This window comes from Eptesicus fuscus, chromosome 12 (genome assembly GCF_027574615.1).
Source record: "Eptesicus fuscus isolate TK198812 chromosome 12, DD_ASM_mEF_20220401, whole genome shotgun sequence".
NCBI lineage: Eukaryota > Metazoa > Chordata > Mammalia > Chiroptera > Vespertilionidae > Eptesicus > Eptesicus fuscus.
Window position 1 is genome coordinate 35,892,931 of NC_072484.1, and position 25,481 is coordinate 35,918,411.

The 25,481-nt window shown below is 43.0% G+C and overlaps 3 protein-coding genes across 7 annotated transcripts in view; 2 read left to right on the plus strand and 1 right to left on the minus strand.

Moving 5' to 3' along the window:
- The window catches only part of PHF20 (PHD finger protein 20), a 122,052-nt gene extending 117,069 nt beyond the window's left edge, over positions 1-4,983 (plus strand). For all 5 annotated transcript variants that reach the window (XM_008149663.3, XM_054723645.1, XM_028157820.2 and 2 more), the window contains one exon: positions 2,428-4,983. In XM_008149663.3, the coding sequence (XP_008147885.2) occupies positions 2,428-2,570 (143 nt within the window). In that variant the 3' untranslated portion in view covers positions 2,571-4,983. The remainder of the gene's footprint in view (positions 1-2,427) is intronic.
- A 1,356-nt stretch (positions 4,984-6,339) lies between these two features.
- Positions 6,340-7,214, minus strand: SCAND1 (SCAN domain containing 1). The gene has a single exon (XM_008149762.3). It carries the CDS (start codon positions 7,039-7,041, stop codon positions 6,568-6,570), a length of 474 nt encoding a protein of 157 aa, XP_008147984.1. The 5' UTR covers positions 7,042-7,214; the 3' UTR covers positions 6,340-6,567.
- A 101-nt stretch (positions 7,215-7,315) lies between these two features.
- The window catches only part of CNBD2 (cyclic nucleotide binding domain containing 2), a 56,554-nt gene continuing 38,388 nt past the window's right edge, over positions 7,316-25,481 (plus strand). The window contains exons 1-4 of the mRNA XM_054724390.1: positions 7,316-7,496; positions 16,763-17,005; positions 21,500-21,637; positions 24,341-24,394. Coding sequence (XP_054580365.1) covers positions 16,931-17,005; positions 21,500-21,637; positions 24,341-24,394 — 267 coding nt within the window. The 5' untranslated portion in view covers positions 7,316-7,496; positions 16,763-16,930. The remainder of the gene's footprint in view (positions 7,497-16,762; positions 17,006-21,499; positions 21,638-24,340; positions 24,395-25,481) is intronic.

Consider the following 25,481-nt stretch of genomic DNA (forward strand, 5'->3'; position numbering starts at 1 on the left):
AGAAGTTTTTATGTCTCTCTTACTCCTAAAAAGTTTGCTTGGGCTCCTTAGAATTGTAACTGATACCACTATTTGTGCAAATGCTATTAGATTGCTTAAGGAGGATTGAATGTCAGACTGAAAATTGTTCATTTTCAAAGAATGGCAGTAGGAGTGGCTCTGGGTCCCTGAGAATACTTTAGCACCATGGAAACTGGGTGAACAACATTCTGTTGTTGCCAAAGGAATCTGCCCTTAGGGGAGAAGTTAGAACCTACCTACTTCTTTAAGACTTACCAATGTATTGAAACTGGTCACTATGGAGTTTTTCTTGCTCAACAGGTCACTAGCCACTCTCATGTGACTTTGATTCTTTACTCTTGTTTTCAAGTTCAGTTCTGAGAAGGCAGTCTTATTTTTTTTATTTTCAAGTCTTGTACTTGTTGGGATCAGGAGGAGGGAAGGTTCCTCTCCTTGGAACCCCCAGGTACCAACAAGAAAATCTGATAGAGGGAGGACGGTGAGCTCTGCAGAGCTTGAGCAGTCAGTGGAGCATTTTGCCAGACCATTTCCACATTTTTTCACTGCCTTTGTTGAGTGCCTGCTATGTTCCATGCACAATCGAGTGTTAGGGATATATTGAAAGATGAGACAGGGGGCCGGAGACCAGGATACCAGGACACAGGCTTTATTGGAGGAGAAGACCCCTGCCGGGCTGCCTTCCAAAGGAGAAAGAGCGCACGTGGGGGTGAACACGCCTTTTGAGGGGAGGAAAAGGAAGGGACGGGGCTTAGGGCACTCAGCACACGCTGATTGGTGGTTTCATATAAGGCACATGATTAGGCACCTAGGGACTTAGGAATCGGGGGCTTAGGGTATTTGGTAGGTGCTGATTGGTGGTTCAATGTACAGTCCTTATAAGGTGCCTTGTTAGGTGCTCAGGAATGTCTAGGCTGCAGGTACAGGTTAAGTCATACTCTGTCCATCAGTTGGGGGAAGGAGGCTCTATCATATATCATGGTGAGCAAGGCAGACTTGGCCTTTGCCTTCATGGAGCTTGATCTTGTGGTAGAGATAGATATTAATTAAACCATCCATTATATGTGATTACAAACTACGGTAGGTGCTCCAAAGGAGAAGAACATGAGATAGCGTAGCACTCGTAACAGTGGGACCAGATTCAGGGTGTAGAGTTGGGAAAGGTTTCCTGAGAAGTAACTTGCAGGAAACAAAAGAGTTAGAAAGGTGGGGAGGAAGGTGGAGGGCTGTGTTTGAGGAGGGGAGATGATTGTATGTGAGACTGCAAAGCTGCTTGAGAAAGCCTTATCGACTCTAGAGCTGCACTAATATAGTCACTTGCTATGTGTGGCTGTTTAATTAAAATTAAATATAATTTTTATTTATTTTTTGTTAATCTTCACCCGAGGATATTTTTTCCATTGATTTTTTTTTTTAAAGAGAGGGAGGGATGCGGGTGGGGGTGGGGGTGGGGGAGAGAAACATTGATGTGAGAGAGACACATGAGTTGGTTGCCTCCCGCCGAACCCTAACTAGGCTGGGATTCAACCTGCAATCCAGTTACGTGCCCTTGACTGGGAATTGAACCCTCAACCCTTTGGTGCGTGGGCCGGCACTCTAACCACTTTGCAACATTGTCCAGGGCTATAATTTATTTTTTAACAAATTTTATTTATTGCCCAGCTGGCATGGCTCAGTGGTTGAGCATCGACCTATGAACCAGGAGGTCATGGTTCGATTCCCCGTCAGGGCATATGCCCGGGTTGGGGGCTCAATCTCCAGTAAGGGGCGTGTGGGAGGCAGCTGATCAATGATTCTCTCTCATCATTAATGTTTCTCTTTCCCTCCCTCTCTGAAAGCAATAAAAAATATTTTTTAAACATTTATTTATTGATTTGAAAGAGAGGAAGTGGGGGGGAGGGGGAGAGAGAGAGAGAGAGAGAGAGAGAGGAGAAACATCAATTTGTTATTCCACTTATTTATGCATTTATTGGTTGATTCTTGTTTGTGCCCTGACCTGGGATCGAATTGGCAACCTTGGCATATCGGGACGATACTCTAATAACTGAGTTACCCATCCAGGGTAAAATGAAATACAATTTAAATTCAGTTTCTCATTTGCACTAGCCATGTTTTAAATGCTCAGTAGGTACATATGGCTGGTGGCTACTGTATCAGACAACACAGACCATTTCCATGTTGCAGAAAGTTCTATTGGACTGCACTGCTCTAAAGCATTTGAGTTTTGTCCTGGGATAGTACTTTGTAGAGAGGTTGATGAATGAATGTTGCCTGAACTGGCCTCCCCTTCCAGCCCCCTAAGAGTGGTCAAATGGGATATGGTGTTGAAATTGGTGCTGAAGTTCTTGACAGTCTTGCACATCAAGTGTTGGGAACTCATTGGATTTTCTCTCTCTCTTCTGCCTGCAGTGTTGGAGAGCTGGCTGGACTATACTGGGGAACTGGAGCCTCCGCAGCCCCTGGCCAGGCTTCCACAGCTCAAGCATTGCATTAAGCAGCTGCTGACGGACTTGGGCAAGGTGCAGCAGATCTCGCTCTGCTGTTCAACATGAAACAGGGCACCCAAAACTAATGGGGGCACAATACAGGGGCGCCTGCAGGAGGAACTTTGCATTTTTTAAATAAATAAACCTAGCATGCCGAATGCATGTGACACCGACTGGCTTCAGGGATCTGGGCACATGGGGTGTGATGGACATTGGACAAAGAGGCCATTTTGGCTGCTGGAGGGCAGGGCACTCTGATCTCAGAGCCTACCAAGAAGGTAGCAAACAGACTCTTAGGATTCCCTTCTTCTGTGCACATCGTTGGATGGAGAGTGAGTCTTTTTGCACAAACTTCACTTGAAATCGTGCCACTGATGATAAATGGAATGAGAGCCAAAAAAGTTTCGTCGGAAACTATTGTAGATTCAACTTGCAGCTTATTTAATTGACTTTTCTGTCAGGTTGGGGCACATGCCAAGCCTTGTGGTTTCTGCCTGGCATGGATTTAGGCAGCAGGTATCATTTTCATTTTTCCAGCTTCATGGGAATGTCGTGACTTCACCGTTCTGTGGAGATTGGAAAGGAGCAGAGGCCTTGGCTGCCCTGCCTTCTCTGTTGGACTCTTCACTTTTCTCATCACATCTCGTGCATGACGTCATGGTACCGGGGACAAGTTTTGTATGCTGTCACCCCAGAGTTGGCTGGGTTGTGTCTTTTATAGCAGAGCCCATACAGCCTGTGGAGGAACTAGAATCTTCACTGTTCTAAGAAGCTAGGAGGAATTCCAAACTGAAGCAGGCAGGGTCTGGAACCCAAAGGACAGCATTTTCTACCCACTTCTTAATATTGACAGCTTCCCAGTTCTATTTAATGTCCAAAAAGTGTTTCCCCAAATTTTGAACTCTTTCACTGTAAAGATTTGTTACAAAGAATGTGGTTTGGGGAATTACCTTATTTTATATTGCTGTAAACAAACTTTAGATTCTACATGTGCCGCTTTCCTCCTTCCCTGAAGGGTGTATGTTTAATAGTGGCATTTTCAAAATTGTTTTAATATACTTTTAACACTTTAAATTTCCGGTTTGTATTATTTTGTGAAATTAAGGTGATTATGCTGCTTAATGTCCAGATACAATTTGTACCTTTTGAGACAATATTTGTTACTCTCACAGGTTACGGTTCTACATGTAATTGCTATATTGTTGGTTTTTTCCTTACTAGACAAAGTTAAAGAAAATGTTCCATGTTTTGAGGAGTGACCTGTTTCACTGTTGAGTTTTCTTAATCACTAAAAGCAAAAAGCAAAGCACAGTTGTCCATTAACACTCACAAGTTAATTATGGGTTTATGAATCTGTAATGTTATATGCTGCAAATATTTACTATGTAAACGTGAAGTAGCCAATATCTCAATAGCAATGACAGTATCTCCAGCGATTTGTGGAATGGTTAGGCTTTAGGCACAGGTCATTGTGGTCATGAAGGCCTCTGTACCAAGATCTATTTCAGGGAATGCTGTCCAGCGATTTGTTCACCATGTGATATAAAATGAATTTAGGACAAGTTGACCTGCTGTAGCTTTTCCATCAGAGGGAATACATGTAGCTATGACATCTGTAATAAAGCTGACACAATTCCTATACAAAGAGGCTGTTTCCCATTGCTAAGGTTGGCGTTTCTGGTATAGGAAGAAACCCTCTAGGAGTGTGCATGGCATCTATGTTTTGCATAATTTATCAGACAGCCTCATTCTAAGAACTGTGTGATGCTTGTCTGAAAAGGGAAGAAACAGGATGGTTTTCTGTAGCCACAACTGTGAGGTATGACGACTTGTATTATTAGGTTACTGATATTTTCCCCCTTAAAATAAATTTGAGTGTCACATTTGGGGGAGCTGTAACCTTAGGACAATTTCATGTCTTTTTCAAAGATGGAATTAAACTAACTGAATTACCCTAATTTTGTCAGTTAGTTGGGCTTATTAAGTTCTCTGCAAAGAAAAAAAGTCCCATTTCACTCATTGTGACTTTTGTCTGTAGGGAAGCAGGGATGACTCCAAGTTCTGGTAACCTCAGTGTGTTTCCCTAATTTAAAGCCATGTTAAGGGGCTCCATCCTCATTCCTGGGTCAATCTGAATAAACCCCAAGTTGGAGCACTGGAAACTGTTATTTGCAAATATTACTGTTACCATTTAGAAATACGTACACTACCTAAGTTTTCTTTTGAGTAAAACTATCCACCTTTTAAAAAATTGCCTTGACAAACAGTTCTGGTTTGAGTAATCATTTTGTTTCTTTAAGTGATAGAGTATATGCAAGGTGGACCCTTGATGAGCCAACGTTGCACTGTGGATACATTATGTTTACGCGCTATTAGAACAGAAGGCGCTGTATATAGAAATGTTGCTTTAAAGCAATATTTGCAAAACATGCAAACTTCTGTATCTGTATTTGGAAAAAATAAAACAGGTTTTTGTTGCTATGTTTGTCATGTTTTTGAGTTATAAAATTCTCTTAATATGCATTACTTAACTTTCTATAAACATTGTCTTTTGAAGGAAGTCTGCTTTTATATTCTAAACAGATTTATATTCTGCAGGGAGGCAGATGGATAGAAGCTCAAGACCCTAAATCCCAAGAAAGTATGCAAAATACTTTTGAATTAATTTATCTGTAATATTCAAAAGTAAAATGTCACACACCAGCCTCTAGCCTATTCTATTTCATGTGAACTGCAGGCTTATTAGATTTTGATTATTGAAAGCAGTGCAGGGAAGACAGGTTTGGCCTTCCTGATAAGAGATGGCACCCTGATGCATTTAGGATACTTTTGAGACAAATCCAAACTGCCTGTGGACCCCAATTAGCTCCTTCCTGGTTGGGCTGAAGACTCAAGGAACAGAGTAGGCTTTAGATTTCATTGAAGAGCTTCCCTATTTCCACATTCCTTCTTCCCTTTTTTTCTTAACCCTCACCTGAGGGTATTTTTACCATTGCCTTTCAGAGAGTGGAAGGGGGAGGGAGAAACATTGATGTGAGAGACACATTGCCTTCGGCAAGCGAAAAGATGCTCTAACTACTTAGACACACCTGCCAAGCTCCTTCCTACCTTTCTAAACAATTATGCTTACTTAAAAAATAAATGGAAGTTGTTGGAGAGAAATTTAAATGGGTAGCTCTCCTGGCCAGGCAGCTCAGTTGGTTCGAGCCATCTGCCTGATACGCCAAGGTTGCATGTTTGATTCCCTGGTCAGGGCACCTACAAGAATCAACCAATGAATCCATAAATATGTGGAACAAAATCAGTAAATTTTTTCAAATGCCTAGCTCTAGCAATATAATCAATTAGTTCAGACCAGTTCTGCTTAAATCCTCCTAGAAGCCTAAAATTTGGCAAGGAAGGTGAACCTGGAGGCATAAACCAGAGCTAGCAAGAACTAGCCTAATAAGGAACCTATTAAAATAGCCCAACGGTTTGGGCCTTTTGGGAATCTGTGCCCAAAGGGCAGGATACTAGGGCAAGTTGGTGGCAGTGCTGGTATAGAGGTAGTCAGGTAAGCAATCATTGAATAGAGCCAGCTATTTGCCTGCCCGATGCCACAAGCACCAACCTAACCTATATGGCAAGATGTGTCACTATTTTCTCAGGTAGGAAAACAAACAGATTCTATCTAGTGAGAGGTAGGGGCGAATATGGAACCCTCATTACAGACTCCAGCGAAACAAAGGACACCCAAGTAGGGTCCTGGGAAGTGTGCAAGAGAAAAGTTTCCCAGATGTGGTGAATGCCTAGGCCTAGCCAACACGTAATCCAACAAAAGCCAACGAAGGCCAAGTGAATAGGAAACAAAGGCTTTATTCTCATGGGCTCCCCCTAACAAGAAAGAAGGTTGGAAATACGCTCGGGAAAATAAACCCAGTAAAGGACGAACGAAAGGGCTACATCAGACTACAAGAGCTGCCAAAGCTCGTTTTCATTAACGTGGAGTGGGGAGCGAGGCTCAGGCCCCAGGACCCGATCACGGCTCCAGTCCAGAGCGCGCCCGGACCAGGCCGCCAGCCGCTCAGCCGGTGATGCGAACGTCGGTGCGGCGGTGAAGCCGCCTGGCCCGCGCCGCCTCGGGCAAAATGGCGAGCAGCTGCTCTTGCACCAGCATCTCCACAATCTGCTCCTTCGTGCGGATGTCGGGTCGCAGCCACTGACGAGAGAGCTCCCGCAGCTGCCGAAACGCCTCTCGCGGGCCTGCTGCGTCTCGGTAGCGGAACTGTCGGAAACGCTGGCGGAACGTCTCCGGGCCGGGTCGGGAGCCGCCAGGGCCTGGGGAGGTGCGCGGAACGGCATCAGCAAGCGGCGCGGGCGGAGGGATCGCTTCGGGGACAGCGTTGGCGTTGGAGGGTTCAGGCGGTGGAATCTCAGGAGTCGACGAGGAGCCCGCAGAGTTACGCTCCGGGCCTGAGCTCGGGCCGGCCTCTTCCTCTTTCTCCCGCGGCGGCGCGGAGCTCCCCGTGGCCGCCAAGCCCTGATGGGTCGCCTCCATGATTCCGGTTCTGGACGTCACTCTTTGTCTTACGGCTGCGGGTCCAGCACTGCGTCTGCGTCTGGCCGGCGAGAGGAATTCGTTTTCCGCTAAAAGGGAGAGTCTGCGTAACCCGGAGGGGGACGGAGTTCGGGAGGAAGGAGAGCGCGCCAGCTCACCCACCGCGGCGACGCCCCTGGGCGGACGGAAGCGGAAGTCTCCGCTGGCGTCTCTGCGACGAGCTCCGCGCGCGAGCGCCCGGAAGCCGAGTCCCGGCTACAGAAAGCGGCGCCCCCTCGCGTTCGCTAGTTGCGTCAGGAGACCGGTCCCGGGCCAAATTAAGCGGGCGGTGGCCCTTCCTTGGAATGATGGCGCCTCTAAGCACCAGTTCGAGGAGTAGGAGTCGGTGGACGGGGTGGGTCTGGAGGAGGAGGAAGGAGGAGGAGGAGGACCAGCGGGACCTCTTCAGCTTGCAGGTGACCGGCGCCAGCTCCTGTGCGCGCGTCTACTCACTAGACCCTGATTAGGACGCCGGAGCGGGACAGCGGTCGGGCGGTCGGGCACTGAGGGAGAGTTGTCTTGCTCTGTCAAAAGAGGAGGGCATCTCTGCCTTCCTATGTCACAAAGTAAATACTCAAGAACTCTGCCATTATTATTTCTTGCGTGTCCTCTGAAACCAAGGGACAGGTGATTCTGTGAGTTGGGCTTTTAACTTTAGGATTAGTAAATACACCAAATGCTTTGCTCCGTATGGTGGTCTAGCCACATGTGCTTACTGAGCCCTTGAAAGTTGGCTAGTTGGAATTGAGATGTACTGTAATCTAAAATACACAAGGGCCCTGCTGGTTTGGTGCACTGGATAGAGGGTCGGCTTTCAGACTGAAAGGTTTCGGTTCATTCTGGTCAAGGGCGCATGCTCGGGTTCCAGGCTCTATCCCCAGTAGGGAGGGTGCAAGAGGCAGCTGATCAATGATTCTCTCTCATCGTTGATGTTTCTATCTCTCTCTCCTTCTACCTTCCTCTCTGAAATCAAGAAAAATATATTTAACCCTAGCTGGGTTGGCTCAGTGGATAGAGCGTTGGCCTGCGGACTGAAGGGTCCCAGGTTCGATTCCGGTCAAGGGCACATGCCTGGGTTGTGGGCTGACACTCCCCCCCTCCCCCCCCCCCCCCCCCCCCCCTGTGGGGCGTGCAGGAGGCAGCCAATCAATGATTCTCTCTCATTATTGATGTTTTTATATCTCTCTCCCTCTCACTTCCTCTCTGGAATCAATAAAAGTAAAGATTTTTTAAAAATTAAAAATAAAATACACAAGGGATGAAAATGTATCAAGCATTCTTCTCAGACCTCAATGGCATGAAATTAGAAATCAGCTACAATAAAAATGCTCAAAAGCAATCAAATACATGGAGGCTAAATAGCATGCTATTAAAAAATGAATGGGGCCGAAACCGGTTTGGCTCAGTGGATAGAGCGTCGGCCTGCGGACTGAAAGGTCCCAGGTTCGATTCCGGTCAGGGGCATGTACGTTGGTTGCGGGCACATCCCCAGTAGGGGGTGTGCAGGAGGCGGCTGATCGATGTTTCTCTCTCATCGATGTTTCTAACTCTCTATCCCTCTCCCTTCCTCTCTGTAAAAAATCAATAAAATATATATTTAAAAAAAAAAAAAATGAATGGGGCCGAAACCGGTTTGGCTCGGTGGATAGAGCGTCGGCCTGCGGACTGAAAGGTCCCGGGTTCGATTCCGGTCAGGGGCATGTACCTTGGTTGCGGGCACATCCCCAGTGGGGGGTGTGCAGGAGGCAGCTGATCGATGTTTCTAACTCTCTATCTCTCTCCCTTCCTCTCTGTGAAAAATCAATAAAATATATTTTTAAAAAAAGGAATGGGTTACCAAAGAGATCAAAGAAGAAATAAAAAACATCCTGGAAACAAATGACAATGAAAACACAACAATCCAAAATCTATGGGACACAGTGAAAGCAATCCTAAGAGGGAAGTTCATATAACTACAGGCCTACCTGAAAAAGAAAAACTGGTAAAAAGTTATCTAACCCTACAACTTAAAGAATTAGAAAAAGAGCATCAAGAAAAGTCCAGAATAAGTAGAAGGAAGGATAGAGATCAGAGCAGAAATAAATGACATAGAGACCTAAAAAACTATATAAAAGATCAATAAAACCAAGAGCTGGTTCTTTGACAGGATAAACAAAATTGATGAACCTCTAGCCAGACTCAACAAGAAACAAAGAGAGAGGACCCAAATAAACAAAATCAGAAACAAAAGAGGTGAAATAACAACTGACCCCACAGAAATACAAAGGATCATTTAAAAAAAAATACTATGAACAACTCTATTCCAACAAACTGGACAACCTGGATGAAATGGATATATTCCTAGAAAAATACAATTTTCCAAAACTCAATAAAGAAGACTCAGAAAATCTAAATAGACTGATAACTACTGATGAAATTGAAGCAGTAACATAAAAAGCAAAAGCCCTGGTCCAGATGGCTTCACAGGGGAGTTTTACCAAACATTCAAAGAAGAACTAACACCCATCCTCCTCAAATTATTCCAAAAGAATTCCAAGAGGAAGGAACACTTTGAAGCTCTTTCTATGAGGCCAGCATTACCCTAATCCCAAAACTAGATGAAGAGCCTACAAAGAAAGATAATTACAGGGCAATATCTCTGATGAACATAGATGCTAAAATCCTCAACAAATTTTTAGCAAATCAGATTCAGCACTACATTAAAAAGATCATACACCATGACCAAATGGGATTTATTCCAGGATGCAAGGCCGGTACAATATCTGAAAATCAATAAATGTGATACAGCACATTAACAGGTTGCAAGACAAAAAGTCACAATATCATATAAATTGATGCAGAAAAAGCATTTGACAAAACCCAATATCCTTTTTTGATAAAAACTCTCAGCAAAGTGGGAATAGAGGGGGTCATACCTCAACATAATAAAAGCATTATATGACAAACCTACAGCCAACATCATACTCAATGGGCAAAAACTAAAACCATTTCCCCTAAGAAGAGTAACAAGACGGGATGCCCACTTTCACCATTCCTGTTCAACATAGTACTGGAAGTGCCAGCCATAGCTATCAGACAAGAAAAAGAAATAAAAGGCATCCAAATTGGAAAGGGGGAAGAAAGCTGTCATTATTGGAAGACCACACGATATTGTATATAGAAAACCCTAAAGACTCCATCGAAAAGTTACTAGATTTATTAAATGAATTCATCAACATAGTAGGATGCAAAATTAACATCCAGAAATTGATGGCATTTTTTTAAAGATAAGGCCTGAATCTATTTATTTATTTATGAATATATTTTTATTGATTTCAGAGAGGGAGAGAGGGAGAAATAGAAATATCAATAATGAGAGAGAATCACTGATTGGCTGCTTCCTGCAGGCCCCACACTGGGGATCGAGTGCACAACTGGGGTATGTGCCCTGACTGGGAATCAAACCGTGACCTCCTGATTCTTAGGTCCGTGTTCAATTACTGAGCCATGCTGGCCGGGCCAATGGCATTTTTATATACCAATAATGAAATCTCAAAAAGAGAAACTAAAAAAAAAAAAAAAAAAATCCCATTTATCATTGCAACAACAAAAAATTAAGATACTTAGGAATAAACCTAACCAAGGAGGTAAAAGACCCGTACTCAGAAAACTACAGGACGTTGAAAAAAAGAGATAGAGGAAGATATAAAGAAGTGAAAGAAAATACCGTGTTAATAGATGAATAGAATCAACATCATTAAAATGTCCATACTACCCAAAGTGATCTATACATTCAGTGACATCCCCATTAAAACACCAATGGTATATTTCACAGACCTAGAACAAACTATCCAAAAATTTATATGGAATAAAAATTTAAAAAAGACCCTGAATAGCCACAGCAATCTTGAGAAAGAAGAACAAGGTTGGAGGAATCATAATACCAGATATCAAGTTATACTACAAAGCCACTGTACTCAAAAGAGCGTGATTCTAGCACAAGAATAGGCATATAGACCAATGGATCAAAACAGAGACCCCAGAAATCAACCCAAACCATTATGCTCAATTAATATTTGACAAAGGAGGCAAGAGCATACAATGGAGTCAAGATAGTTTCTTCAATAAATGGTGTTGGGGAAATTGGACAGATACATTAAAAAAATGAAACTAGTCCACCAACTTACACCATACACGAAAATAAAATTAAAATGGATACAAGATTTAAATGTAAGACATGAAACCATAAAAGTCTTAGAAGAAACCATAGGTAGCAAAATTTCAGACATCTCTGTAGAAATATGTTTACGGATACATCTCCTAGGACAATGGGAACTAAGGAGAAAATAAACAACTGGGGCTACATCAAAATAAAAAACTTCTGCACAGCAAAAGAAGCCATCAACAAATCAAACTGGGGATATTTTGGTTCATGAGTTGACACTCAACTACTGAGCCACACAGGCCGGGCTGCATTTTTAAAATTAATATAAAGTCTAAGAAGCTTGCTCTGGCCTCTCTACTGACTTTATTAACTTAAAAAAAAACATTTATTTCAGAGAGAGGAGGAGAGAGAGAGAGGGAGAGATTGATCAGTTGCTTCTCACACATGCTCCAACCAGGGATTGAACCTGACTGGGAATCAAACCTGCCACCTTTTGGTGTACGGGATTGATGCTCCAACCAACTGAGCACACCAGGCAGGGCTTAACTTCTATTTGATAACCTATTTTATCAAATGTGTTTGATTTTGGAGTTTTCTGATGTTTTGATGAGCTGCAGCTAACTGTTCTAAGGTGCTTAATCTAGCTGGATTGTGTTTGTAATTAACTTAGTTATTAGTAATTCTCATTCTTGGTAAACCAGTGTAAATTCAGAAGCTTAGATACTTCATAATCCTTTTGCCTTTCTCTCCCTTCACTGATTTCTGTTCAGTTGCAATTCTGCTAGTTCCCAGTTTTCAATGAATCTGTTTTTATGTAGTGCTCTACCAGTAGCTCTGTGTTCCTTATTGCATTGCACTGATTTTGTTTTATTACTTAAAAATGTATTCATTCATTTCCTGAATAGGATAATATATATATATTATCCTATTCAGGAAATATATTGTAATATATATATTACAATTCAAAAGTCAAAAAAGAGTAATTGTTATAATTTTTTTCATCCTTTTCTATCCAGCCTTGATTATTATTGTTAGTTCCTTTTATATCTTTAAATATGCTTATACACTGGTTTCTTCCTTTATCAAGGTTTAAAAGGTATCTTAAGATTTACAGTTCTGCCCCAACCGGTTTGGCTCAGTGGATAGAGCGTCGGCCTGCGGACTCAAGGGTCCCAGGTTCGATTCTGGTCAAGGGCATATACCTTGGTCGCAGGCACATCCCCAGTGGGGAGTGTGCAGGAGGCCGCTGATCGATGTTTCTAACTCTCTATCCCTCTCCCTTCATCTCTGTAAAAATCAATAAAATAAATTTTTAAAAAAAGATGACGACGAAGCTTTTTTTAAAAAAAAGAGATTTACAGTTCTTTTTAAAAAATATGGTTTTATTGGTTTTAGAGAGAGAAAAGGGGAGAGAAAGAGGGAGAGGGAGAGAGAGAGAGAGAAACATTGATTCAAGAGAGAAACATTGATTGGCTGCCTCTTGAATATACCCTGACAGGGATTGAATCTGAAACCTGGGCATGTGCCCTGACTGGGAATCAAACCCACTTCCTTTTATTTCATGGGACCCCACTCCAACCAATTGAGCCACACCATCCAGGGCAAGATTTACAGTTTTTAAAAGTTCTTCTCACAAGAAAAAATTTAACTATGTAAGGTGATGGATGTTAACCAAATTTGTTGTGGCAATCATTTCACAGTATATACATATATGAAATCATTATGTTGTACATCTTAAACTAATACAATTATATCTCAATAAAACCAGAAAAAAAAGATTTGCAGCTATAAAGTTGAAGAAACCCATGAACTTATGTTACCTCACACCCCTCTATTACCTTCATACTTGTTAGCTATGGTATTTTCTGGTTCCTTTTTAATTGTTTATTTTCAACTCCTTCACTTGCATTTGCAATCCTATCCTCTGTATTCAGCAAGGCTAGCTTCCTTTTTGATGTTTCAGAAATGACCTTTGCTTTGAAAAAAACAAAACAAAACACTTCTTTCCTGAGCTCTGCCAATGCCATTTCCTCCAGTTGTCTCCTCATCTCTTCTTTGAACTATGTCATCTTTGCTTTGATCTCTTGTTTTAAAATTCACTCCGCTCTCTTGTTCATAATCATCATCTGTTTCATGTTAATTTTTTTCTAATGAATGCCTTTCATCTTCCATTTGTTTTTCTTGTTCCCTGCCTCCCTCTCCTACTTTTGGAGTAATATATTTATATAGGTCTGGTACTATTTATTTTTTACTATAACTCCCCTTTAAATGAAGAGAGCCCATTTCCCAATTAAAGGTAAGCAAGTTAAATTTTTTTAAAAAATTAATTGATTGATTTTTAGAGAGAGAGAGGAAGGGAGAGAGAAACATTGATTTGTTGTTCCACTTATTTATGCATTCATTGGTGATTCTTATATGTGCCCTGATCAGGGATTGAACCCATAACCTTGGCGTATCAGGATGATGCTCTAACCAACTTAGCTATCTGGTCAGGACCCTGCAAGTAAAGTTTTAATAATATTTTAACCAAAACATCATGCAGGTCAAATAAAGCAATCTCTGTTTGGCCCATGGATGGCTCATTTTTGGCCTCTGCCAGCCCAACCTCTTGGGCATCTCACATCTGGTCACATCTCATGATCCCTGAACAGGCCCTGCCCTTTCTTCATATATGTTTACTAGAGGCCCAGTGCATGAAATTTGTGCATGGGAGAGGGGTCCCTCAGCCTGGCCTGCACCCTCTCCAGTCCAGGACCCCTTGGGGGATCCCTGTGGGATCGAGCCTAAACTGGCAGTTGGACATCCCTCTCGCAATCCAGGACCTTTGGCTCCTAACCACTCACCTGCCTGCCAGCTTGATCTAGCCCCTAACTGCTTGCTCCCCCGCTGGCCTGATCGCCCCTAACTGCCTCTGCCTCGGCCCTGCCACCGTGGCTTTGTCCAGAAGATGTCCGGTCGATCCTTTTATTAGTATAGATAACTTTATTATAGTAAGACTTTGTCTTATGGAGGTGGTAGCATTTTTCTTCCCCATCATATTGTGAACTCCTCGTGAGCAGAGATTGTGTCTTATTCACCTTTTTCTCCTTTATACATGGTTGGAACTCTATAAACGTTTGTTACATAACTTTTATAATTACTAAAACAATAATATTATCTTAAGAAGGCATTATTTCTGGAATTAACTCTAACTCCATTTTATAAGGAGGAAAGTGAGGCTCCAGGTGGTTTTACCCAAGATCACATAGGAATAGGACCAGTGCTCTTTCTGACAGTCTACTTTGTAACAGTTCAGTTATAAGATTAGGAACTGGGACAGAAATAGCACTTTATTAATTTCTAGAACTGACGTTAATATCTGACTGAGTCCCCAGCCTGTTTCCTAGCAGATGACTTAATTTAGATGTCATTAGGTAAATGGAGAACCAATTCAGTAATTTTGAGGGAATGTAATTTCAGGCTTATTGATTCCTCTTAGGTCAGTTCAGAGCACTCTAAATTTCCTGCCTCTTCCTCCCTAACACTAATCCAATTTCCAGGGAAATTATACAACCACAGCTGGCAGGAGGTGAGGTTGGGAGTGTCTACTTTTGGGGTCTTATCAAATTAAAGGTCTTACTTATTGGCATCCTCTGATGCCCCTCACTAGTCTGGGTCCTACCCATGTCACTTGGATCCTCAGGCAACTCAGAGAACTTATGGGATCACCCCTCTGTCCATAGCCACATTCTGCCATCTCGCTTGCTTTCTCCATGCCCAGTAGTTTCTCTCAGAAATCCCCTAAACTTTTGTAGAGGATTTTCTTCAAGACCAGGTTAGTGGTAGGAAGACAAAAATTCCATACTGCCCTTTCTTTCTCCCTCCCTCCCTCTCTCTCTCTCTCTCTCTCTCTTTTCCTTCCTTCCTTCCTTCCTTCCTTCCTTCCTTCCTTCCTTCCTTCCTTCCTTCCTTCCTTCCTTCCTTCCTTCCTTCCTTCCTTCCTTTCTTTCTTTCTTTCTTTCTTTCTTTCTTTCTTTCTTTCTTTCTCTTTCTGTCTCTCTCTCTTCCTGAAACCTTCTCTTCCTCTGTCCTTGAGTCTTTTGCATTTTTTCTCCAAGTAAGTGGGGGGGAAAGCTAGTTCTATCTCTTTTCACCTCTGTAAGTGATTAGTGTCTCACACCATGAATGGTGGCCTTAGAATTTAGTAATTCAGAGCCTGGGTCTTTGTTCCCAGCTGTCCAGCTGTCTTCACTGTGTTCAGTGCCCTTCCATTTGACTGTCAGTTGGGGAGAGTTGGCAGATAGGTGTAGCTGGATAGGAATGGCAAATCAGGTGATATTTGTGTTGTGTTGTAAATCAGCAAATGAGATACAAGACGGCTTAATGAGCCAATTAATTAGGAGTTGTTTATTGCACGCGGCCCAGAGGGAGGTGTTTCTTCCAAATCTCTGAGCGAGAAGTTTCCCGTATTTATACCTTTTGAGCTTCTTTGTCTGCAGATTTTACAAAGAGCTCTGTGTGAGTTATTGTTACAGACAGTTTGTAATCTTGGATACATAAAGAACAAACATTTGGCATAAGAATATGGGAATTATTATCAGTATTAGTCCATTATGTTAGATGGCTAGCTTGCAAGGTCAGACAGTTAAGTTTTTATCTTTTTCTGTTATTCAAACTAAAACAGTTATTTTATAGAATAAGAGACTGTCTAAAAATGACAGAGTTTACAGAACAAGGGACTATGTAACAATAGCAGAGAATTTCAAACAGCAGTTTTTATACAAGATGGAGGATACTATGCTTCACTTGAAGTCATAATTTTTCACTGAGGATTCGTATACAAGAGAAAATTGGAATTATCAACTGCCATCTTTAATAGAAAAAAGTACTTTAGACCCTATATTCTTCTCTACTTTAAAAAAAATACTTTTTATTGATTTCAGAAAGAGAGAAGGGAGAGAGAGAGAGAGAGAGAGAGAGAGAGAGAGAGAGAGATGACATTGATAAGAGACAAGCATCAATCGGCTGCCTTCTGTACACCCACCACTGGGGATTGAGCCCACAAGCTAGGCATGTGCCCTGACTGGAATTGGACCAGCAACCTCCTGGTACACAGGCCAATGCCCAACCAAGTGAGCCACACCAGTCAAGCTCTTCTCTATTTTTGAAAAGACCCCAGAGTCATTGAGTTCCAGTTACAAGTTTCTTTCAACATTCGATACCCTGTTTGGTTGGGGACTTCCAATTTGCTGAGTGTTTCTGATTTACTGATCTTACAAGACTTATAGGACAGTGCTATACAGGGTGTCTAAATTTTAAGCCTCAGAGGGGTCCCCAGGCTGAGGTGTTGGATGCCCTGAGCCCCAGCCCAGGAACCTCCTACTTTCTTTTTTATGGCCCCATTACTCTGGCAGTCATTTAGCTACTGAGCCTCAGTCTCCTCATGGGTGGAGTGGGCGTGAGTTCTCTCATCTTGTGGTAGTTATGAAGTTAACTAATATAATGCCTGTGAGTGTTCAATAAGTGTTAGATTTTCAGATTTTGGTTTCTCTCTTCTAGAATCTTTCATTGTGACATAAGGAGATTCTGAGGATGAGATTTTATCAAAACAAGGCTTCCAACAGCTGTTGGTAAAGTATGAAGAGCGATGAGGAAGCTACTCATTTCTAATATAACCGGATCCTTGGGAAGCATTTATGGTCCTACCTTTGAAAGGGAAAGGGGCTCATGCCATTTGCCAAATCAGGAACCATGAAGAGATATACAGGGTCTCATTCCTGGCAGCTTTTGAAGAAGGAACAGGTGAGGAGTGTGAAGGGCCCTGGGAGGGAAGAGTGGAAGATTGAACAGGCAGGTATTTTGAGGAAGGGAGAGGCAGGTGTAGGAGGGGGCCTTGGATGAATGTGGCTACCTTGTACCTTTTGAAGTCACAGCATGGGCAGAAAGAAAAGAGTTCTGGATTAGGCTCCAGAAAGACTGAATTCTTTTTGTTGTTGTTGTTAAATCCTCCCTGGAGGAGTGAGGATATTTTTTCCATTGATTTTAGAGAGTGGAAAGGATGAGGGAGGAGAGAGAGAGAGAGAGAGAGAGAGAGAGAGAGAGAGAGAGAGAGAGAGAGAGAGAGAGAGAGAGAAACATTGATGTGAAAGAGACACATTGATTGGTTGCCTCTTGCACATGCCCCAGCTGGTGCTGGAGATCGGATCTGCAACCCAGGTATGTGCCCTTGACTGGGAATCGAACGCAAGATGGTCTTGTATGCAGGCCAGCACTGTAACCACTGAGCGATTTTGGCCAGGGCAGAAAGACTGTATTCTTTTTATTTTTAAATTTTTTAAATTTTTATTGATTTCAGAGAGGAAGAGAGAAGAAGAGAGAGAGAGAGAAACATCAGTGATGAGAGAGAATCATTGAGCGGCTGCCTCCCACGTGCTCCACACTGGGGATCAAGCCCGAAACTCGGGCATGTGCTCTGACAGGTAATTAAACCATGACCAGGTTGACACTCAACCACTGAGCCATGCCAGCTGGGCAAAACTGAATTTTTGATGCGTTGTAGAATTGTGCATCTGAAACCTGTATAATTTTTTTAACCAGTGTCATCCCAATAAATTTAATAAAAAGAAAGAAAGGAAAGAGAGACTGAATTCTGAGCCCTACCATGTAGCCTACTACCCCCTCGATACTGGATGAGTCATAGACTACACTCAGCCTGAGTCCCACTCTCCTGCTCTCTACCCACCCTTTCTACTATTACCAGATCCAGAGAAAATAAGGCCTAGCAGCAGGGTAAAGTAATAGGTTAAACTTAAGGATTCTGGAGCCAGACTGCCTGGGTTCAATTCCCTATCACCTATTAGTCATATGACTAATATTAGTATTAGGCAAGTTACTTGATTTACTGTGCCTGTTTTTTGCTTTGCATAGATTTATTGTTGAGGATTAAGTGAGTCAATACATATAAAGGGCTTAGAATAGTGCCCAACATCAGCAAATTGTTTTCAATAAGTATTAATTTTATTAATAAAGCCTTTTCCATATTTACTTTAGATATATATATTTTTAAAAAATAAAATTTTATTTATTTTTAAAAATATTTTTATTGATTTCAGAGAAGGGAGAGAGAAGTAGAAACATTAATGATGGGAATCATCTATTGGCTGCCTCCTGCACGCCCCCTACTGGGGACCTAGCCTGCAACCCAAGCATGTGCCCTTGACCAGAATCAAACCGGGGACCCTTCAGTCTGCAGGCCGATGCTCTCTCTATCCACTGAGCCAAGCCAGCTAGGGCTAGGTATATAATCTTAAAGAAAAGATTACAGTTATAGGTTCCTCACCATCCCACTCCCTTTCTCCTCACTGGTAACTACTTTCCTGAGGTTGATGTGTACCCTTCCTATCTATATATTTAAATTTTATTACATATGGATGTATACATAGCTATGGGAAGTATCCATAAGCAACTGTATGGTATGCGGCACATTTTTAAAAATGGCATTATAAATGTCATCGTATTTCACTTTTCCCCCACTCAAAATTATGTGTGAGCTTTATCCACATTGACATACACAGCTAGTGCTATTTTCAATCCTGTGACTGCACTATAATGTGTTGATATGTTCCCTACTGATGGAAAACAGTTGTTTTCAGCTCTCCACCGTTACAGTGTGCATGGTCATCCTCATGGCTATCTTCTTGTGCACATGTGTAAGTTTCTCTAAAGTGTATATATAAGGTGCATACAGTTTCTTGATTGTAAAGGACACACATCCTCAACTTTAAAAATACTGCCAAATTGCTCTCCAACATAGTTGTATCATGTTTTTCATTTCCCCAGTCTGATAAGTGCAAATGGTATCTTGTTACTTTAATTTCCATTTCCATTACTTCTAGTGGTATTCAGAATCTTTTCATTATGTCATTATGTATAGGTTATTTGAGTTTTCTCTTTGAATTACCTGTTCATATCCTTTGCTCATTTTTTGATGGGTTATTATTATTTTTATTTGTAGGATTTTCCTCCCTCCCTCTCTTCCTCCCTCCCTCCCTCCCTCCCTCCCTCCCTCTCTCCCTTTCCCTTTCTTTCTTTCTTTTAGAGAGCAAGAGGGAGGGAGAGGGAGGGAGAGAGAAACATTAATCGACTACCTCCTATACACCTCCTACTGGGTATTGTGCCCACAACGTGGGCAGGTGCCCTGACTGGAATCAAACTGGCAACCTTTTGGTGCATGGGATGACACCCAACCAACTGAGCCACACTGGCCAGGGCTGTAGAATTTTTTTTAATTAAAATTCTGGATATTAATCCTTTGTAATAGTAATCATACCTAATAAAATGGTAATATGCAAATTACCATCACTCCGCTACGCCCACGATTGGGCCAGCTGGAGGCGCGGGGGGCGGGGCTCAGGGTGGCCGATTGGCTGGCGGTAGGAGGGGGCGGGCAGGGACTCACGAGTCCCTGACCCCTGCTCCTCCCGCCGGGCTGGCCGGTGCTGCTTAGGCCTGCGCTGCGGAAGACGCTGGTGGCGGAACTCAGGCACCTCTTGGGGTGGCCGATCGTGCTGGCGGGAGGCGCTCTGATCGGCTGGTGGCCAGAGGAAAACTGCTGCTGGCAGATAACTGGTGCCGGCAGCCAGGTGAAGGAAAAGTCTATTGCACAAAACTTCGTGCAATGGGCTCCTAGTCCTTTATAATTCTGGATAGTAGGGCTTTGTCAATTATATGCATGGCAAATATATTCTTCCAATCTTCAGTTTGTCTTTTCATTTTGTTTGTGATGTCCTTATTATCAGAAGTTAAAAAAATAGTTTTTGCATTTTTAAAATTATGGAAATTTTCAAAAATAAAGGTTGAAATATATGTAACGATCATCCCTTAGATTTTACAGTCAACAATTTTGCCATATTGGTTTTATGTGTTTATGTGTGTGCATGTATGCAGGTATATGTTTGATGAATCATTTAAAAACTGCTCACTATATATATGTATGTATATATATATTTTTATTGATTTCAGAGAGGAAGGGAGAGGGAGAGAGAGAGAGAAACATCAATGATGAGAGAGAATCATTGATTGGTTGCCTCCTGCACACCCCACACTGGGGGGCGAGCCTGCAACCCAGGCATGTGCCTGGACTGGGAATTGAACTGTGACCTCCTGGTTCATAGGTTGACACTCAACCACTGAGACATGCCGGCCGGGCAAGGTGCATACTTTAAGAACACAACCCACAATACTAAGAAAGTTAAAATGAATTCTCTGTATCACCTGATATCCAGTCATATTCAATTTCCTTATTTGTTCCTAAAATGTACCTAACAGCTTTTTATGATGAATTATGGTCCAGTAAAGGTTTTGTTTTGCATTTGTTTGTATGTTTCTTGAGTCTTAATCTAAAACAGCCTTCACAGGCTTGTTCTCTTTTCCTTGTGAAATTGACTTTTTGAAGAAACTGGGTTAGATGACTTGTAGATTGTTTCACATTCTGGATTGGCTTCCTTATTCCCTCTATTTATTTGCAGGTAGAGAGTGACTGCCTTTACTCCCAAATTCATATTTGGGATTTGTTTTCAGTTCCAGTTCCAAATTCCCAGGGAAAAGATCAGATGGTCCCATCTTACATTAGGTGTTATGTTAGTTTTCTCTGCTGCTCTAACATATTACCACAATTTAGTGGCTTAACACTGCAAATTTATTACCTTTTATAGCTGAGAAGTCTGGCATGAGTTTCCCTGAGCTGAAACCAAGGTGTTAACAGGGCTGCTCCTTTCTCAGTGTTCTAGGGAAAAACCCATTTCCTTGACTTTTCTAACTTCTAAAGACTACCTACATTCCTCGGCTTGCTGTCCCCTTCCCCTATCTTTAAAGCCAGCAATATTGCATCTATCCACCATTCTTCCCTCAGACCCGCCTGGTTCCCAAGTTCAGGCTCTCTGCATCACCCCTCACATCCTGTCATTACTTTTGCTCTTTATTTTCTGGACCAAAGTGAAGGACTTGACATTTAACGAAAGCTGTACTGGTTAATATTTTAACAACTATCCCTTGGGGAGGCAGATGCCCCCATTTAGTAGTTGCCAGTCTTTATGTGGCATAAATATTCCCACTGTGGGCAATTTCAAGCTGCCAATAGGATTTCAATAGTCTTGAAAACTTCCTGAAAATGTAATCATCACTCCAGCACACCACTGCATTTAATCCTATTACATTTCATCTTCTGCATTATCCAGCCTGCTGTTGATGGTTGAAAACAGACAGTTTTTACTGCTCGTGTTTGTTTTGTTTCCACAGGGGCTATACCAGCTCATCCTGGATATCATTGTGATGATCCGAGTGTGTAAAATGTTCCGCCAAGGCCTCAGGGGATTCCGGGAATATCAGATCACTGAGACTGCTCGCAGAAGGCACCCTATCTTCTCCTTCTGGGATGTAAGCAGCTGGGCTCAGCAGGATTATCAGGGTTTAAGGGGGTCCTATAAATAGCACCCCACTCCCCAGTCCCAGTTCTGTGCCATCTGAGAAAGAAGACAAAGGGTAAAGCAGAAGCGAGAATTCAACTGTCACTTATATTAATGATGACATTTATATTGGAGAAGATGACTTGGACCATCAAGTGAGAGGTTTACCTAATACTGAACCCCAGAGTTAGACAGCCTTGCACAAGCAGTCACAAGCAGTGCTAGACCACAGCAGGTCTCCACTACAGCAGCGGAGCCTCCAGCCTTAAGCTCCCAGCAGAGAAGGGCAGAGCAGAATGTGAGCACAGAGGGAAGGGAAGGGGGGTGATCATGCCGTTTCTCCTTGCACGTCTACCAAGGAGTTTGTCACTCCTCCGTATGGAAGACCAGGGGCTGGTAGTGTTCAACTAGTACAACTCACTTCATGTGGAAGCGAACATTGGGAGTGGGAAAGAAGCCATCTCCATTCCAACAGTGATCAAAAGAGCCAGAAGAAATCCAATTGGGTTTTCTGAATGTTCACCAGCCATTTATCTCCTCTCCCTTCTTTCCTGTCTCCTTACTTAAATGAGAAGGGAACATTTGCTGGGGCCCTGTTTGCTCTGGTGACCATGTTTTCTAGATTTTCTAGAATGTCCCCATTTCAAATGTTTTATCCCAAAGGTAGATCATAAGGCCCTTTTTGGCTCAGAAAAGTTGATCACCATTTCATTAACTTGTTCTGGTTCTCCAAAGTGGTTTTCATTACTATCAAGGGCTGCAAAGTTTTCCTGCCCATTTTCCTGGAGTGACAGCCTCTGCTTCCTCCTTGCATGCAGTGATTCACTCCAAGAAATTTCCCAAAGTGGTTTCTGAAGGAAAGTAGCCAAAGAGAGGGAGAGTGGGGTGGTGGTGATGGGGCAAAGGAAGGTTGTCTTAGATTGCTTTTTTTTTTTTTTTAAATTTTCACCCAAGGGTATTTTCCCACTGATTTTAGAGAGAGTGGAAGAGAGAGGGAAAGACAGAGAGAAATATCGTTGTGAGAGAAACACATTGATTGGTTGCCTCCTGCATGTGCCTGATCAGGGCCCGGGCCTGGGAGGAACCTGCATCTGAGGTACATGCCCTTCACCGGAATGGAACCCAGGACCCTTGGGTTCACAGGCCGATGCTCTATCCACTGAGCCAAATGGGCTAGGGCTTAGATTGCTTTCTAAGGGCCAGCAGGTAATGTACCTATATGTATGTGGCTTAGTTTAAGATGTAGCAGAAAGGGCCTGTGGGCAGCTGGAGAGCAAAGACATGCCCCATCTAAAGACATTTAAATTAATATATTTTGAAGACACTATGCTGGCCAAACCAAATAAGTCCACAGCCAGATTCTGTCCTGTAGTTGGGCCCTGAGCTGGGAAGGGGTGGAATAGAAGAATTGTAACCTGAGAGAAGAATTGTAACCTGAGAGACTGAGATTAGCTCTCTGGAAGGACATTCTGACTCAGGGTGCCATGCAGTGGTGAAGTGAAGGGCTCTGGCAACCAGGAGTCCTTGGTTACCAGCAGACCTGGGCTGATGCTTGGTCAGTTAGAAGCTGAAAATCAGAGTTAGTTTTGTCATCAGGGGAGTGTGAAGCTAAATCTAACAACATTACCCAGTCAGGATGGCCTTGAGCAGAAAAGCCTCTCAAGGGGAGTCTATAGTGTCACATGACTGCTGGGCAGAGAGCTGGAGGGCTGGAGCATAGGGTCTGGCAGAACCAAAGACTGGTTTTCAGTGGAGTATGTGACTCTGGATCCTTCTGAACACTACCTCTTTCCTTCCTTGGCCCCTGAGAAGCACCAAACTATAAATGAGGGGAGAGCACAGAGATCTGAGTGGGCTCTGGGGAAGGATATGAGGAATAGCTAGAGAGATGTGTGTGTGTGTGTGTGTGTGTGTGTGTGTGTGTCTGTGTGTCTGTGTGTCTGTCTGTCTGTCTGTCTGTCTTGGTTTGGCCCCATATGGTGCTCAAGGCCTTGTTTGTTCTTTTCTTTCAGCCTTACACCTCCTACATATTCCCCTCTGCTCTCTCTGCCCCTTTCTCTACTCTTTCCACATCTTCTCTGCATCTGTTAGGAGATAGGGTTCGATTAGTTCGTCCCTAAGACTTCATACCTCTTCCTCCTGGCTATCCTCTAGACAAGAGCCATTTATTTGCTGTATAATCCTTGGGCAAGTTCTTCACTCCATTCAAATCCAAAAAGGGGCTTAATACCTGCTTTGTTTTGAAGATGAAATGGAGTAAGATAAGGAAGATGTTCCATGCCTGGCTCATTAACAGGTGGTCAACGAAGGTTGGCTTTGTTTGTTCCTTCCTTTTTATCCCTCCTTTCTGTTGTTTTCTTTCCCTCTATCCTTTCCCATTTGTTTGTTTCTTTTTCCTCTTACTTTTCTCTTTTCGATTCCTCTCTTTATTCTCCTTTCCTCTCTACACCCCTGTCTTTCTCTCTCTTCACAACAATTTGTTGTCACTGCTGGGCCCAAGTTTTGTGCTGAGTTGACCTTTTGAGCAGAGGTGGACATGGGAAGCCACACTGTTAGGCTTCCCATGGCTTCCTGCCTACTCCAGTGGTCCAGGTATGCAGAAGAGTTTCAGTGCAGAATTCTATGCAGTCTTGTTGATTCTCCTTCCTGTTCCTCTTCCATTTTTTTTTTCCAGAAAAAGAAGCAAGGCAGAATCACATTTGATACCATGGACTTCGTGGCAGAGTCGGTATGCACAGTTCAGACTTTGATGTTGGGAATTTTCTTTTAGCATCATGACCTGGAAGAAGCACTGGGCTGGGCATCAGAACCTGGGTTCAGTCCAGGTTCTGTCACGAGCGCAGTGTGTCACCTTGAGCTAGCCACTTAGTTTCCTCATCTATAAAACAGGGCGATCTCAGTGATCCCTTCCAGTTCTGGCATTCCAAGACTGTGAGCCTCCCCACCCCCCACATATTTGTTGCTTTATAGCTGAGCAGAACCAGCAGGGAGAGCTCCTGCACTTGGACCTGTGGGAAAACAGCAGAAGGCAGAGCAGAGGATGTGAGAGCCGCAGACAGAGGAGAAATAATCAGGGTGGTGGGAGAAGCACTGGCCTGAGCAAATTCTGGCTTTGCCCCAAATCTCCAAAAGATGCTGGGCACACTTGTCCCTGATCTGGGTGTAAGATGGCCATGCTGATGAGAAAATGCCTTATGTCAGGGTGAGGCTTTGAACTGTGTGACTTGTTCTCTGAATTTTAAGAATCATGGCTACCTTTCCAGATTCTCCCTACCAAATGCTGGATATTAATTAAAATTTAAAGGGACCTACCTATTTATAGGGAAGATTTGAAGTTCTCATCAGTGAAGACCTGACTTGACCCATGGAGTAGCCATGTTGGTTTTTCTCTCAGGGAAAGGAGGCTGGACAGAGCTTTATAACTGTTAACAAGGACGACCTGTGCCACCCTGCCCCACCTCTTTCTCCGTTTGAAGCCAAGGTGTGACTTCTGCTGCCTGTCCCTCCTGGGCATAATCTAATTTCTCATGCCCCATTATGTATGAAGCACAGTTAAGTCATCCAAATTCTGTTTTATTTGTGTGTGTGTTTTTCAACTTTCCCAACTGGCCAGTGTTTGATGCTGGGCACTGAAGTTTACTCCCAAGTTTTGCCCTTCAGATAGGAGAAACTAGGGCCTCTCTGAGAGTTACAGAACTCTAGAGATGAAGGCAATTCTGTGTATAACAGAAGAGAGAGAGAAGAGGGCACAAAGGAGAAATCCATTGTATAGGCAAGGCCTCTCAGCCTCTTGAATGACTCTGGCTCCAACACAG